Raw genomic sequence first — 17,711 nt, 5'->3', positions numbered from 1 at the left:
AAGACTGAAATCGGGAACTCCTGTTGGGAGGGCGAATCAAAACATTGCCTCTAAGTTGCTGTCCACGGTGCTGCATTCCTGAGAGCAGCCCTCGAAGGAATTGGTTCAGACAGAGGTTCATCAAAAAGTTTGTAATGCTGATGTATAATGTTTGCCAAAGGGGAATGTTTTGCTTCGTGGGGAGAGTTTCTTGATAGAGGGATTGTAAAGTATAACCTCGTCTCCAAATGAGAACTGAGAATCAGACACTCCCTGTCCCTGTGCTATGCCGTTTCAGCATTTACTGCCTACTTATCTACTCAAAGGTTGCAGAGTTTTGTAAAAGGCTGACAGCGGTCTAAATAGTTTATCTTTCTGATGGGAAACCTTTCAACAGGCCAGGGCCTTCCTGACACTTCACACGATCCGGAGAAGCCCATCACAACTTGACACCAACACTTCCCATTCCCCACAATTCTGCACCTGCTGACATGTACCTGGACAATCTGATCTGCAAAGGGACTGTAAACTTTAGAAGGCCCAGAATTCAGGCACTGCAGGAGACAAGCTGGCGCAGGGCCGCTTGCATAGTACACACTGGCCAAGAGCTGCCAATTCACTCCTATCCAGTACTGTATGGCTCGTGTTATGATTCAGTGTCAACCCTTGTAAATGTTCCCAACACATGAAGGTAAAATGGAGACAAAACATTGACTGACAGCTTGTTACACAGAGAACAGACAATGGCTGGGATTGTTTTACGCAGAATATAATCAATGCCTGGAAATGAAACCAATGCCAAAAATATTTTTTTCCAAATATAATAAATAAAGATTAATTTCCCTGCTGAGCTGTACTACACATCACAACCTCTGGCTCCAAGAATGTTCAAGGCTGACATCGAGTGCCAAAACCCAGCACACTCAGAAATGCTTTAACAGAGTCGTAAATATCACATAAATTGGGAGGGGGGGGGGGGGGCATTTGATATTTTGGGGGTGAATTTCCCTGAAGGTCCTCCTGCTTTTCCCCTGTAGCTTCAGCAGAGGAGCCATGGAAGTCCTGGAAAAATGTGTAACACCATTTATGGCATATTTTGCAGTTTCCACGGCACGGAAGTCCCAGAGGATGAGCAGGAAAATCCCCACGAAAGTTCACCTCTTATGTTATAGAATCATAGAATCATAGAAGTTACAACATGGAAACAGGCCCTTCGGCCCAACATGTCCATGTCGTCCAGTTTATACCACTAAGCTAGTCCCAATTGCCTGCACTTGGCCCATATCCCTCTATACCCATCTTACCCATGTAACTGTCCAAATGCTTTTTAAAAGACAAAATTGTACCCGCCTCTACTACTGCCTCTGGCAGCTCGTTCCAGACACTCACCACCCTTTGAGTGAAAAAATTGCCCCTCTGGACCCTTTTGTATCTCTCCCCTCTCACCTTCCATTTATTATAAAAGTAAGAGAGGTAATATATGTTAGAAAGGCTGGTTGGTGATGGAATAGCAGGATTGTCTAGCGTCCCACTTTGCCTTTACACTTTTTAACTCACTCAAATTTCATATTCAACAAATCACAACTCAGGAGCTTCATAATGCAACCAAGATCTACATTAAATCAAAGGAGAACCTGAGCCAAACAAATACTTTTTGAAATGTTTTTGTCTGCCATTTTCCCCCCTCAGCCTCCCGTTCAAACCCAGATAAAATATATAATTTACAACATAACTAACAAGTAAAATCAGAAAAAGTATGCAGAAGATATTTTAGCTTCCTCATAAAATTGCCCAACTCCCCTCAGAAAGCTAGCTAAGTTACATTTTCTGAGGCCTGACCCCTGTCAGATGCCTGGGACTTATGGCCCACTCCGAACTGCCCTACATTGTCCCCAGCATGTTGTGCTCTTGCCCATCGTGACCCTAAAATATTCTTTGTCCACCTAGCCTGTAGCCCCAGCACTGACCTATTCCCATCTATCCCTACATTGCTGGCGAAGGCACTTTTCAGCATTTGCTAACTCAGCTTACCAGTTGTTGGAAATCCTGGGCTTTTAAAAAAATGCAAGAGGCAAAAATTGAATACACTTGTAAATAAAAATACAGGAATTAAAACCACTAATTTACAGTTTCACAGAAAACTGGGTGGAATTCATTGGTAAAAAATTCCAGAACACCACAAAATAAAAATGCAATTGCCATATTAAATCACCAAATTCAGCAGCCCTGTTAATAACTTGTGAATTATGTAGCGTAACAACCTTATTGTTTTAAAATAGCACTCCCTCAACTCACCAGAGAAAACTCCATGGGAGATCCCCATATCAAAAAGTCTGTCCCATTTCAGGCATCAGAGGATAGACTTCCACCTTTACCTCCTGGCCATTAGGCATCAGCTGGGCGGAGGCCAGGGAGAATCTTGCAGGATGGAACGCGGGCCAGTAATAGCACCTGCCTGATTTTCCTTCCATTTAAATGTTGGCGGGTTCAGCAAGAGGCGTGCGATCCTTCCCGCCAGATCTTTGTCCCTGTGCTTAGCCCAGCTGACACTTAACTCAGAATCATAGAATCACACAGCACAGAAGGAGGCCTTTCGGCCCATCGTGCCTGTGCCGGCTCTTTGAAAGAGCTCTCCAATTAGTCCCACTCCCCTGCTCTTTCCCCATAGCCCTGCAAATTTTCCCCCTTCAAATATTTATCCAATTCCCTTTTGAAAGTTATTATTGAATCTGCTTCCACCGCGCATTCCAGATCATCACAACTTCCAGGTGGTAAAGACAAAAATCTCTGCCCACACTTTCCTATTGGTAAATCCTCTGCCTAAATTTTAAGTCAATAAACCGGTGGCAAATCGCAACTGAGCAGATACAGAATGAAAACTACTAATTAGCAATTTCAAAACAAATTCCAATCGGAAGCTGGCAGACAGCAGCGACTAAGAGCAAGGAACCAAAGTGAAGCCAATCAAATTATTTCCTGAATTTTTCCCAAAATCCAAAAGCCTGTATCCTGCTTTCTCCATTAAGCGCAGCACACACAAACAGAAATAAGGTAACATAATAAAGAGAGCAAGAATTACAAAACAGCACCTTTCACCACCTCAGGATGAACCAAAGTGCTTTACAGCCAAAGAAATATTTTGAAGTGCAGTCTGTTGTAATGTAGCAGCCAATTTGTGCACAGCAAGATCCCACAAACAGCAATGTGATAATGACCATTCTGTTTTAGTGATGTTGGTTGTAAAAGTAGAAATATTGCTCATGAGAATTACAATAAATAAATAAAATATATTCCACCATGTACATGAGCAAGTAAATCCCACCCAATAAACAAAAACAGCTCCATTTCAACTGATCAGAAATTACATCAAAGTTCAAATACCTGTTCTGAGTGGGGTGGGGGGGGGGGGGGGATGTTGGGGAATAAGAAAATAACAACTATTTTCCTGAAGGTGTGGGGAGTTCTGTTAACCGCTGCTTGATCACCACTCAGTACGTCCTATGTTCCGATACACAATACTGAAATGAAATAAAATGTTTCTTAAAAAAAAAGAACTTGTTCCACGTGTTTGGTCTCAGCGGAAGTTTATATAAAATAGTGACAACAGCAGCAGACTGTCAATACGAAGCTTTTTAGTTTCATTTGTTTTTTCTTCCCCTACTTTTTCAGGGACTCTGGGCATGTGTGTCACATGCTGGTGCCCACATAGGTTAGCCAAGGCCCTTGCAGGTCTTTATCCACAATGCTCTTCAATAGTCTGCTGGGGGCTGGTATTCAGGAGCGTTTAATTTTCCAGCCTATCTGCCCACCCTCTCACAACCCAGCCAAGATAGGGAACTCGCAGCCTACCTCTTCCTGAAGTGCACTCACTAATATACCATTGTCGCTGGTCTGCCTTACCGACACCAGGTTCTCTGTATGAAACAGACACGATAGCTTCGTGTATCACCTTGTGTGATACTGAGACATGCAGGTTCGAGCCGCAGTCTGCTGAGTTAGTTGATCTCAGCCATGGCGGTATCCCTGGGCTCAGGAAGGGGTGGTGGAAGCGGAAGCAGCTGGGGATCCTGCTCCTGATCGCTATCCGGCAATCCCTGCTGGAAAGTCCACTTGCGGTGAGGACGGGATTGGTTTGGACTGTGATTCCCCTGCAGTCAAATAGCCTTCCCACACTCACCATCCAGGATGCATATTTGAAAAGCAGCCACTTGTGCTGGATGCTGGAGGGCTAACAGCATCTGTGGGACCATACGCCTGTACATGCAGGTGGCTTTAGGAAAGGAGGGGGGGAAATCTGGGGGTGAAAATAGGAGGGAAAAAAAGCATCAGACTTTCAAACCACAGTTAGTTTTGTTTGGAGAGAAAAAACAAGACCAGCCCAAGGCAGCCAGCTGCCATGACATGGCTAGAGGCCCGTTTATCCCTCCTCATGCCATAAAGCGCTCGCAAGCTGCTCGGATCCCAGCCACACATGGAGATAAGTACAAGTTCCCTTATCTAGTTGACTGCAGCCACCAGCATCCTATTCCCTAGACACTTTCCAGCTTCTTCCGGAATCTGCTCACAAACCCACAGGCTGTTTCTCAGAGGAAGAGGACGAGGCTCTGTGTCTAGGAAAGCATGCTGCAGAGGCTTGGGAACAGGCAGCGATGACGGAGGAATCCCACGGAGTTCCTTTCAACTGTTTCCTGCGGACTGTTTGCTTCCTCTACCTTTCTTTTCCCTACATCGTTCACAGCCTGGAATATCCACCATGTTTTATATTCTGATTGTGAAGTGTCAGAGGATAAGCATCACCATCAGGGCTGCTCTTAATTGTAACTCCTCCAGAAAATGTTGATTCTTAAAACAATTTTTTAAAAGCAATTTTTAAATGAGAGTCCCTTGCCTTATTAGCCTCTAGCCGAGGAGCTTGTCATCCCTCATTACTTCAGGCTGAATTCAGGCCAATTTTTATTTTAAGATTTTAATGCAAGTAAACCCAACAGGTAATTCAGGAGAAACTTCTTTACCCAAAGTGTGGTAAGAATGTGGAACAAGGAGTAGTTGAGGTGAATAGCATCGATGCATTTAAGGGGAAGCTAGATAAACACATGAGGGAGAAAGGAATAGAAGGATATGCTGACAGTGTGAGATGAAGTAGGGAGGGAGGAGGCTCAAGGGCAGCATAAACACCGGCATAGACCAGTTGGGCCGAATGGCCTGTTTCTGTGCTGTAGACTCGATGTAACTCAATGTAAATGTCAGCCTTGGCTCAGTGGGCAGCACTCTCTCCTCTGAGTCAAAAGGTTGTGGGTACAAGCTCCATTCCAGCAATTTGAGCACGTAATCCAGGCTGGCACCCCAGTGTAGTACTGAGAGTGCTGCACTCTCGGAAATGCTATCTTTTGGATGAAACATTAAACTGAGGCCCCATCTGCCCTCTCAGTGGGACGTACCGAGATTGCATGGCACTATTTGAACAGCAGGGAAGTTCTCCCCAATGTCCTGGCCAGTATTTATCCCTCAACTAACATCACTAAAATAGATAATCTGGTCATTATCTCATTGCTGTTTGTGGGATCTTGCTGTGTGCAAATTGGTTTCCTACGTTGCAACAGAGATTGCACTTCAAAAATACTTTATTGTCTGTAATGTGCTTTGGGGAAGGATGTGAAGGTCTTAGAGAGGGTGCAGAGGAGATTTACTAGAATAATTCCAGGGATGAGGGACTTTAGTTACATGGATAGACTGGAGAAGCTGGGATTGTTCTCCTTGGAACAGAGAAGGTTGCGAGGAGATTTGATAGAGGTATTCAAAATCATGAAGGGTCTAGACAGAGTAGATAGAGAGAAACTGTTCCCATTAGCGGAAGGGTCAAGAACCAGAGGGCATAGATTTAAGGTGATTGGCAAAAGAACCAAAGCTGACATGAGGAACAACTTTTATACGCAGCGAGTGGTTAAAATCTGGAATGCACTGCCCGAGGGGGTGGTGGAGGCAGATTCAATCATGGCCTTCAAAAGGGAACTGGATAAGTACTTGAAATGAAAAAATGTGCAGGGCTACGGGGATAGGGCGGGGGAGTGTGACTACCTGGATTGCTCGTGCATAGAGCCGGCACGGACTTGATGGGCCAAATGGCCTCTTTCCATGCTGTAACCTTTCTATGATTCTATGGAGTGTCCTGAGGCTGTGAAAGGCGCTATAGAAATGCAAGTCTTTCTTTCTTTTATTTTTCCATGACTTTCTTTCAGCTCATGCTATGCTGAAATGTCGCTGGTTTGTTAGAAGTATTTTACCCGTGGTCCCACTGCCACACGGAATTGTTCAAAATAAATGACATATCAATCAGATGAATCCCACAAGAGCACCACACGGTCATAATCTGGAAAATCACAAGAGACAGAAGGCCAGGAGGTCAAACAGTTTACAGACACTGCAACTTGCATAAGAAATATTTTGTTTTGCAAAGTCCACTGGGTGATTTGGGGCCAGCTACGAGACACCAAGGAGCAATGAGATTTAACTTTTTCTCTGTCTTCAGATTCACAGAAACAGTTGGGCCAACTACTTTCACCTTCAGCTCAAACACTGGCACTGAAGTGAACACTAACATTACAGTAATAAAGCTACTCAAAGATCGGGAATAATAACTCCAAACTAAATTAACTTACCTCTTCTCTACAGCTCACAATCCATTTTGGGAATGGACACCATTTTATTTTTAAAGAAGGATTTTCACTGGGTGTAAACCTTTTCCAGATGATGAAAAGCCTAGATGACGAAGTTGTGATGAAGTTAGGGAATTGGGAAATAAATTAAAAAGCAGGACCTCGAAGGTAGTAATCTCAGGATTACTCCCAGTGCCACTTTTTAGGAATAGGAACATAGACCAGATGAATGCGTGGCTTGAGAGATGGTGTAGGAGGGAGGGGTTTAAATTCCTGAGGCATTGGGACCGATTCTGGGAAAGGCGGGACCTGTACAAGCTGGACGGGTTGCACCCAAGCAGAACCGGGACCAATATCCTCGCGGGGGCATTTGCTGGTTCTGTTGGGGAGGGTTTAAACTAGTATGGCAGGGGGATGGGAATCAAAGGGCAGGTACAGAAAGGACAAATTCAGACCAGGAAACGGGAAGTAGAAAAGCAGTTAGTGACGTAGTTAGCGACTCAGAAAGGCAAAAGAAGCAAAGGTTAAATAGTGTTCAGCACAGGAATTTGAAAGGGTGAAAGGGGATATACTTCAATGCCAGGAGTATTACAAACAAAGCAGATGAGCTAAGGGCACAGATAGACACATGGCAGCATGATATCATTGCTATAATGGAAACCTGGCTTAAAGAGGGGGATAATTGGCAGCTCAATATCCCTGGATATAGAGTTTTCAGGCAGGATAGAGTGGGTGATAAAAAAGGAGGGAGGTAGCATTATTGGTTAAAAAATCAATTACAGTTGTGAGAAGGGATGATATGCTAAATGGATCATCAATCGAAGCCATATGGGTTGAGCTAAGAAATAAAAAAGGGGCAGTCACACTACTAGCAGTGTACTATAGATCCCCGAATAGCGAAAGGGAGATAGAAGAACAAATATGTAGGCAAATTTCTGAGTGCAAAAATAAGAGGGCAATAATAGTAGGGGACTTCAACTACCCTAACATCAACTGGGATTCAAACAGTGCGAGGGGCACAGAGGGCGCAAAATTCTTGATCGGTGTCCAGGAGAACTTTTTTAGCCAGTACGTGACAAGCCCAACAAGAGGGGATGCAATTCTAGATTTAGTCCTGGGAAATGAAGATGGGCAAGTGGGTGAAGTGACAGTGGGTGACCATATTGGGGATAGTGACCACAATTCAGTTAGTTTTAGCATTATTATGGAAAAGGACACAGTTAAATCAGGAATAAACGTTTTAAATTGGGGGAAGGCAAATTTTACAGAACTAAGAGGTGATTTGGCAGAAGTGGACTGGACACAACTACTTGAGGAGAAATCAGTGGCAAGTCAGTGGGAGTCACTAAAAAGTGAAATTCTACGGGTACAATGCAGACACGTCCCCTCAAAGAAAAAGGGTGGCACTGCCAAATTTAGAGCCCCCTAGTAGTCTAGAAGTATATGGGGCAAGATAAAGCAGAAAAAGAAAGCTTATGACTGTCACAGAAAACTAAATACTGCAGAAAGCCTAGAGGAATATAGAAAATACAGGGATGACGTAAAAAAGGAAATAAGGAAAGCAAAGAGAGGGCATGAAAAAATATTAGCTAGTAAGGTTAAAGAAAACCCAGATGTTTTATCAGCATATTAAGAACAAGAGAATAGCTAAGGAAAAGGTGGGACCTATCATGGATGATGAGGGTAACTTGTGTGTAGAAGCAGAGGATGTGGGTAGGGTTTTAAATGAATATTTTGTCTCCGTATTCACAACGGAAAGGGATGATCCGGACGCAGTAGTTAAAGAGGAGAGGTGTGAAATATTGGATAAGGTAAACATTACGAGAGAGGAAGTACTAGAGGGACTGGAATCCTTGAAAGTTGATAAGTCACCAGGACCGGATGGATTGTTTCCTAGGCTATTCAAAGAAGCCAGGGAGGAAATAGCGGATTCTCTGAGGATCATTTTCTAATCCTCACTAGATACAGGGGAGGTACCGGAGGACTGGAAGACTGCAAATGTAGTACCATTGTTTAAAAAGGGTACGAGGGAAAGGCCGAAAAATTATAGGCCAGTCAGTCTCCAGTCAGTCTTACCTCGGTGGTGGGCAAACTATTAGAATCAATACTGAGAGATAGGATAAACTGTCACTTGGAAAGGCATGGTTTAATCAGGGATAGTCAGCATGGATTTGTTCAGGGAAGGTCATGCCTTACAAATCTGATTGAATTCTTTGAGGAAGTGACAAGGAGGATTGATGAGGGTAGTGCAGTGGATATTGTCTACATGGATTTTAGTAAGGCATTTGACAAGGTCCCACATGGCAGACTGGTCAGAAAGGTAAAAGCCCATGGGATACAGGGAAATGTGGCAAATTGGATCCAAAATTGGCTCAGTAACAGGAAACAAAGGGTAAAAGTCGATGGATGTCTTTGCGAATGGAAATCCGTTTCCAGTGGTGTGCCACAGGGCTCAGTGTTGGGTCCCTTGCTGTTTGTGGTGTATATTAATGATTTGGACTTGAATGTAGGGGGCATGATTGGCAAATTTGCAGACAACACAAAAATTGGCCGTGTAGTTGATAGTGAAGAGGATAGCTGTAGACTCCAAGAAGATATCAATGGGTTGGTGGAGTGGGCGGAAAAGTGGCAAATGGAGTTCAACCCGGAGAAGTGTGAGGTAATGCACTTAGGGAGGGCAAACTGTAAAAGGGAATGCGCAGTAAACGGGAATATATTGAGAGGGGTAGAGGAAGTGAGAGACCTTGGAGTGCATGTGCACAGGTCCCTGAAGGTGGCAGTACAGGTAGATAAGGTTGTGAAGAAGGCATACAGAATGCTCTCCGTTATTAGCCGAGGTATAAAATACAAAAGCAGGGATGTAATGATGGAACTGTATAAAACGCTGGTAAGGCCACAGCTGGAGTGTTGTGCGCAGTTCTGGTCACCAAATCACAGGAAGGACCTAATTGCTTTGGAGAGAGTGCAGAGAAGATTTACAAGAATGTTGCCAGGGCTTGAAGGAGAGATTGGATAGGCTGGGGTTGTTTTCCTTGGAGCAGAGGAGGCTGAGGGGAGACTTGATTGAGGTGTACAAAATTATGAGGGGCCCAGATAGAGTAGACAGGAAGTACCTGTTTCCCCTAGCGGAGAGTTCAAGAACTAGAGGACGTAGATTTAAGCTGATTGGCGGAAGGATTAGAGGGGACATGAGGAAAAACTTTTTTACCCAGAGGGTGGTGGGTGTGTGGAATTCGCTGCCCGAATTGGTGGTAGAGGCAGGGACCCTCAACTCTTTTAAAAAGTACCTGGACCTGCACCTAAAGTGCTGTAAGCTGCAGGGCTACGGACCGGGTGCTGGAAGGTGGGATTAGAATGGGCACCTGGTTGTTCTTCGAGCCAGTGCAGACACGATGGGCCGAATGGTCCCCTTCTGTGCCGTATCTTTTCTATGGTTCTATGAAGACTGACAGGGTCACAACTACACACATTGTCCACCCAGACACCAACCAGATGAGCAATCTGGTCCACGTAGTAATAAACAAATGAACTAGAAAAATAAAACAAATCCTCCAGCCAGGTGCTCTTTGTGTAAGTGGAGTTGGTCACAGAAAGGAATATGTCGGTGAGGTAGCCAGCATTTTCTCACACAAGCGGTAATAGAATTGCAGAATCAGTTACCAGGACCTTGAAGTGGACAATATTAATAATTTTAAGGGACAATTTGATGCATTCCTGGAGATAAAAGCAATTGAAGAATATGGTGAAAAGGGAGGTAAACAAAGAAAGAACTTGTATTTATATATCTTTCAGGTCCTCAGGATATCCCAAAGCGCTTTACAGCCAATGAATTAACTTTTGAAGTGTAGTCACTGTTGTTATGTAGGAAATGTGGCAAGCAATTTGTGCACAGCAAGATCCCACAAATAGCATTGAGATAACTCACCAATTAATCTGTTTTGGTGGTGTAGATTGAGGGATAAATGGAGGCCAGGACATCAGAAGAACTCCCCTACACCTATTCGAATAAGATCTTTTACATCCACCTGAACAAACAGACTGGGTTTCAGTTTAACATCTCATCCAAAAGACAGCATTTCTGACAATGCAGCACTGCCCTCAGTGTCAGCTTGGATTATGAACTCAAGTGCTGGAGTGGTGTTTGGACCCATGACCTTCTGACTCAGAAGCGGAAGTGCTACCACTGAGCCCAGCTGATATTTGGAGGTGGGGTTCATCCGGCTCGTTGGGATTTTCCTGCACCTAAAAATTCTGATGTTCTCAAGTGAAGTTGCAGAAGTGGTGTCACGTTTTAGGAGCAGAGAAACCTGGACCCAGTGTTACTCATACAGTGAGTATGGATCAAAATGTGATGGCATCTGTACAACCAGGAACCTAACGGGAATTCAAACCACCACTGGGAGAGAACTGAACAGAAAGGTTCCCGACTCGGAATTGATGGAGGTGCCGAAGGTCAAGAATCAGACCTGTAATATATTCAAACAAAACAAAGCAAGGAACTGCTCAATTACTGCTGCTGCAATTAAAAGTTAAATCAGCTCCTCGCTTGAGTTTTCCATTTAATGATTAGCAATAAAATCCAATTTTAAAAAATTAATTTAAAGCCCTTGGATTAAATGGACAATCTCATCAAAATCTTCCCCAGTGTGATGGTGAGGGAACATCAGATTATTCCTATTGATCCGAATTGACTCGCACGCAGGGTAGCTAATTTAATTCCTGCGTTGCTCCAGGTGAGAATGTTAATTGCCTTGTTGAGCTTCTGTGGCACCAGCAGAGCTTAAAGTAAGCAAAAGCCATCCTGGCCACTTCATCAGGCTGTATGTTGGGAATTCAAAAGGACTTGAACTATAAAGCATCCACATAATTAGCTTCCAGTGAGTCCGAGACCTAGTCTCCCTGCTGCAAAGTGTGCGCGGGTTACAGAACGGGCACTGCAATCTGCGGACTGGAGACAATTGGACGTTCTGTGTGTAACAGACATACTGGGAAATTTATAAAGAGTTAAATGGTTAGGCTAAGAGATAATAGTTAATGGACTCACACGGATAAAATTAATGGGGAGTTGAGAAAATAAATCACTATCAAATCTCCATCATTCCTTTTTATTTTCACAGTGGTGAATTGAAAGAGGAAAAGCTGGTTCAGAGAAACAGCTCTGTAATTTACATGTGACTGATCGACGTTTCAGTGCAGTGTCGATACAGACGATGACTGATGGGCCTTCATACAAAAACAGGCCACTGGGCTTAACCTGTCTGTGTAAGAATTACTGCCTGGATCTAGCAACCAACACAAACGTCACCTCCTGTGGAGAAAGGACCACATACTAAGAGGGAAGCTTGCTAATGGCTACGAGCTCTGGAACTCTCTTCCCCTTTCCTCCTTCCCTCTCCCCCACCTAAGTGGATTTTCTGATCATCAAGGTGAGCCACGCCATTGCTGGGGAGTGGACCATTTTCAGATTTCGGGGGCACCCACTGTCAAATCACATTCAAATCGGTTTACAGCAGAGTTTGATGCAGAGTAAAGCTCCTACTATTCTACCTCAACAATGTGTCTGAATCCCCATTGTGCCTGAACCCAAAACTGAAAAGAGCACCCCATACGGCACCAGCATTAGAACATTGGCCTGTGCTTGGTATCTCCACCTTCTGGTGCAGGCCAGAACTAGGATCAGCAACAACCTGCGTTTAGATAGAGCTTTTAATGTAGTAAAACGCCCCAAGGCGCTTCAAAGGAGCATTATCAGACATAAATTGACACCGAGCCAAAGAAGCAGATATTAGGATGGGCAACTAAAAGCTTGGTCAGAGGTAGGTCGGTTTTAAGGAGCGTCTCCAAGTTCTTGGAGAGTTGTAGGGCTGGAGGAGGTTACAGAGATAGGAAGGGACGAGGCCATGGAGGGATTTAAACATGAGGATGAGAATTTTAAAATCGAAGTGTTGGTGGACCGGGAGGCAGTGTAGGTCAGGGAGCAGAGGGGATGATGAGTGAACAGGACTTGGGGCGGGTTAGGATACGAGCTCCAGTTTATGGAGGGTGGAATTTGGGAGGCCGGCCAGGACAGCGTTGGAATCTCACTGTATAAAGAATTATGGGCCCAATCCACCTGACCTAGCTTCCTGTGATGCACTGCAGCAGTGCAGCAAGCTGTTACCAGTTATCACCACTTAAAGCAGTAACATGTGAGAGATGCAGTCAGAAAGCTCACCACAAAATGTCACCACTACATCTCACAGACTCACCTTCTCAAAGTACCTTGCCTTTTCCTCTGCTTTCAGCTGCATATGAGCTTCAATCAGTAGCTGTTTAGACTCTGAATTGAGAGAAAAAAAGCTGTTAGAAAGATCTCCATCATATCTCAGAATGGTTTCAAAGCACTTCACATATTACGAATTACTTTGAAATGCAGTGATTGCTGTTATACAGACAAAGATGACAGCCATCTTGCACACAGCAAGACCTCACAATATTGAGATGAATGACGAGTTCATGCTTTTTGTGGTGTTAACTGAGGGAATAACCTTGCCCAGGATAGCAGAAGAACTCCCTGCACTTCTTCAAATAGCACCACCTAAAACACCAGAACAGGCAGTCAGGACTCTGGTTTAACATCTTATAAGAATAGCTCCTTCAACAATACAGCAGGTACTGCACTCGAGTCAGTCTAGATTATAACCTCCTAATGAAGAGTGCTAACAGCTGATCCAAGGTGACACAGCCCAATGTTCTACAGCACTTTGACCAGTGTGTTGGAGCACTAACACACAACAGTACATAATTATGGCATGAGTTTACATTCACAATCTGCCGCACACTGAGTTCCTGATCTGAATCACATCACACTGGGAACGTGTGAAGCAGCAGCAACTTGCATTGATACAGCACTTTTACTGTATAAACCGCCCTGAGGCACTTCACAGGAGTACAATCGGACAAAAATTGACACTGAGACAAAGAAGGTGATTAAAAACTTGGTCAAAGAGGTAGCTTTTAAGCAGAGTGTTAAAGGTGGAGAAGTGGAGAGGCAGAGAGGTTTAGGGAGGGAATTCCAGTGCTTAGGACCTAGGCAGCTGAAGGCACAGCCGCCAATGGTGGGGCAAAGGAAACCTGGGGATGCGCAAGGGACCAGGATTGTAGGAATGCAGAATTCTTGGAGGGTTGTAGGAAGTTACAGAGATAGGGAGGGGCGAAGCCATGGAGGGATTTGAACATGAGGAAGAGAATTTTAAATTTGAGGTGTTGCTGGACCAGGAGCCAATATAGGTCAGCGAGCACAGGGGGTGATGGGTGAACGGGACTTGGTGCAAGTTAGGATACGGGCAGCAGAGTTTTGGATGAGCTCAAGTTTATGGAAGATGGAAGGCCGGCCAGGAGAGCATTGGAATAGTCGAGTCTGGAGGTAACAAAAGCACGGATGAGGGTTTCAACAGCAGATGGAGCAGACACCAGGTGCTTTATGGGGCTGTTACGGAGGAAATTCTGAGGGTGCTCCTTGCTTGTCGACTTGTCGCCAATTCAAAGCAGCACTGATAAAGCCTGAAAGCACTTCAGGAATCTGCCTTCTTGGCCACCCTTTCACAGTACCACACAGGAGTGAATGATTAACTTTGTACCCTAAACTCCAAAACTGCTCCCTCTGGTGGTGTTTTTGGCTTATTCACAACTTGGTGCTGAGCTCAAATAGATTTCCAACAGATTTTTGCTTTCACATATTTTATGAAACTATTTTACATTTTGATTGCACGGTACTTCAGTGGTTGTAGGAGGTGTGCATCGATTCATCCAGATTTCTTGGCAGGACTATGCTTGCGTCAAGGGGGTGAGGCAACTTGTTTGGTTTTGGTTTTGGTTTTGGAGGACGGGGTTAGAGCTGTGGAGGTGAGGGGCAAAGGGGTGGTCTGCAAAATAGTAGACATGTTGTTACCCTTCCTGCTTAGATAGTTGCTTTTCTGGGTGGGGGTGGGGGGGAGGGGGGGGAGGGGAGGGGAGGGGGGGGGAGGGGAGGGGAGGGGGGGGGAGGGGAGGGGGGGGAGGGGAGGGGGGGGGAGGGGAGGGGAGGGGAGGGGGGGGAAGTTCGTGCTACTTGGTATTTCTCCAGTTCCAGGAGAGGCAGAACATCACTCATTCGGATTGGGACTTGTCCCAAGTGTGCTCCATGCGTTGTGGGGAGGGCTGCACCTTGCCACAGAGGAGGGGTGCACCTCCTTGCAGCTGGTAATGAGTTATGCTAGTCTGCTCTCCCTCTCCAGCGGGTAGACCCTGCAATGACTGTGCTGGGTCCTCTGGGATTGCAAGACTTGTCATGATCTACGTGACCTCACAGACTGAGATCCAGAATGGCTGAAGGCAGCAGCATGACCAGAATATGTAGCAGGGTGCCCTTTCAGCTACAGGCCATCCAGCAGTCATCTGTTATGGAGGGCTGAAATTTGTGGAGCTTGCGAGAGTTGCAGTACGATCTTAAAAAGATTTATTTACATAGTTCTGGAGAAGGATATCTCAAAACATGCACTGTCTGTTCTTTTCACAGATGCTGATTGACTGCTGTGTTACTAGCTTTCTCTGTTTTTGTTTCAGATTGCCAGCATTTGCAGTATTTATCAGAATTCTACCCAAATCACAGCTCAGGGACGTACCACATTGTTACACTGGCACACTGTACTGCATACTAAGCACCCACACTGCACGTTGCCAAGCTTGGTGCTGTCGTCAGAGAGAGGTGTGATGGCTCAGAGAGGGAAATCTTAGGCAAGTCAGGCTGGACTGTGCCAAAGCACCTACCAGTGATTTGTCACACTGAGGACCCAGCATTCCCTTCCCTCCCAGAACCATGATAGGGTCCCCCTTGTCCTCACCTTCCACCCTCCACACTCAGCGGATCATCCTCTGCCATTTCTGCCATCTCCAGCACAATCCCACCACCAAACACATCTTCCCCTCCTCTTTCAGCATTCCGAAGTGACCGCTCCCTCCGCGTCAACCTGGTTCACTCTTCCATCTCGCTCAACACCAGCTCTCCTCCCCATGGCACCTTCCTGTGTGAGCGCAGTCTACCTGCTGTGCATTTTCTGTTTTTGTTCCTGGCTCAGCCAGCGATGATTCACTCTGGATTTGAACTACGCTTCACAGGGAACAGAGTGCCTGTTGATTCCTACAACTTCTAAGTGCAGCCTAAATGTGATACAAATGAATCTATTGGACACTTGAGGGCCCATAGCAACAATAACTCAAAGAGGAGGCATTATACTAATGGTAGGGAAGATTATTTATGGAGCATGTACTTACTGATGTCTGCCTGGGTCGGTTTGCAGTGGCAACATTGGCCTGAAAACCAAAAGTACATTTTACAATTTTAGACGAAGTGTCCTCAATTCCAAATGAGGTTTATCCAACACCCCTCCAGTATCTGTGACTCCTGTCCACCTCGCAGGCTCGGGGTCCCAGTGGCTCCATAGACCCCACCTGCTCTCTCTACCTCCCCCTCCGACCCTCCCTTTCACCTCCCCCCAGGGTTCTTCACCTCTAAACCAGTGCAGCCTCTTCCTCTGCCCCGACCCCCTCTCACTCCATCCACCCCCTCTATCCCCCCTCCACCTCCATCCTCTCCCTCTATCCCCCCTCCACCTCCATCCTCTCCCTCTATCCCCCCTCCACCTCCATCCTCTCCCTCTATCCCCCCTCCACCTCCATCCTCTCCCTCTCTCCCCCCTCCACCTCCATCCTCTCCCTCTATCCCCCCTCCACCCTCTCCCTCTATCCCCCTCCACCTCCATCCTCCCTCCACCTCCATCCTCTCCCTCTATCCCTCCTCCCCTCCATCCACCCCCTCTATCCCTCCTCCCCTCCATCCACCCCCTCTATCCCCCCTCCATCCTCCTCTAACCCCCTCTCTATCCTCCCTCCTCCTCTATCCTCCCTCCACCTCCTCCTCTATCCTCCCTCCACCTCCTCCTCTATCCTCCTCCTTCCCTCCATCCACCCCCTCTATCCTCCCTCCACCTCCTCCTCCTCTGTGCCTCCAATTACCTCCGCGCTGAGCCACTTTCAGCCGCTGTTTGATGTCCCCGGACACCAGGCGGGACTCGAGCGGCGGCTGCAGGGACAGCGAGCTCCAGAACACTTTGGCGTAGGCGACATCCTCCTGTGAGGAGCCGGCGAACACCGTGTAATGGGAGCGGGAGCCCGCCTCCGGGCTCGGCTCTAACTCGGCGCCGGCCGGCGGCTCCTCACCCATCGTCCGCAGGCCGCGAGCGCGCGGCCCGCCCTCCCCATGGCAACCAGCGAGCGCGCGGCCCGCCCTCCCCATGGCAACCAGCGAGCGCGCGGCCCGCCCTCCCCATGGCAACCGGCGAGCGCGCGGCCCGCCCTCCCCATGGCAACCAGCGAGCGCGCGGCCCGCCCTCCCCATGGCAACCAGCGAGCGCGCGGCCCGCCCTCCCCATGGCAACCAGCGAGTGGGAGGCGAGTGGGACCAATGAGTGAATGAGTCGTTCCCATAGCAACCAGGAGGCGGGCACTAACAACGGTCTCCCGTGGAGACGGCGTCCTCCCGCGCACGTGACTTTTCTCAATGGGAGGCAGTGTGTTTCCCACAGAGTCATCAAACCAATCAGAGAACAACATTGTTCCCCCCCCTCTCACAGATTGTCCCCTCTCAGAGATTGTCCCCTCTCAGAGATTGCCCCCCCCAGAGATTGCCCCCCCTCAGAGATTGCCCCCCCTCAGAGATTGCCCCCCCTCACAGATTGCCCCCCCCAGAGATTGCCCCCCCCAGAGATTGCCCCCCCTCACAGATTGCCCCCCCTCAGAGATTGCCCCCCCTCACAGATTGCCCCCTCTCACAGATTGCTCCCTCTCAGTGATTGCCCCCTCTCAGAGGAGCACAAGGGGTAGGAAGGAAACTGGTCTATTTATTTAAGATTGGACACAAGGTTCAGAGAAGGTTCACTCGACTGATTCCTGGGATGAGGGGGTATTTTATGAGGAAAGGTTGGACAAGTTGGGCCTGTATACATTGCAGTTTAGAAAAATGAGAAGTGATCTTATTGAAACATATAAGATCCTGAGGGGACA

The 17,711-nt window shown here is 46.7% G+C and overlaps 1 protein-coding gene across 1 annotated transcript in view; it reads right to left on the bottom strand.

The window, feature by feature from the left end:
* hoatz (HOATZ cilia and flagella associated protein) overlaps nucleotides 1-16,936 on the bottom strand; it is a 60,354-nt gene extending 43,418 nt beyond the window's left edge. Inside the window, exons 1-3 of the mRNA XM_067970735.1 lie at nucleotides 16,665-16,936; nucleotides 15,924-15,962; nucleotides 12,881-12,951 (exon numbers count right to left, since the gene is read on the bottom strand). Coding sequence (XP_067826836.1) covers nucleotides 12,881-12,951; nucleotides 15,924-15,962; nucleotides 16,665-16,872 — 318 coding nt within the window. The 5' untranslated portion in view covers nucleotides 16,873-16,936. The remainder of the gene's footprint in view (nucleotides 1-12,880; nucleotides 12,952-15,923; nucleotides 15,963-16,664) is intronic.
* Between the last annotated feature and the right edge of the window lie 775 nt (nucleotides 16,937-17,711).

This window comes from Heptranchias perlo, chromosome 33, assembly GCF_035084215.1.
Source record: "Heptranchias perlo isolate sHepPer1 chromosome 33, sHepPer1.hap1, whole genome shotgun sequence".
In the NCBI taxonomy this organism is placed as follows: Eukaryota; Metazoa; Chordata; class Chondrichthyes; order Hexanchiformes; family Hexanchidae; genus Heptranchias; species Heptranchias perlo.
The sequence above is the reverse complement of the archived record's forward strand: the minus strand, read 5'-3'. Positions and strand labels throughout refer to the sequence as shown.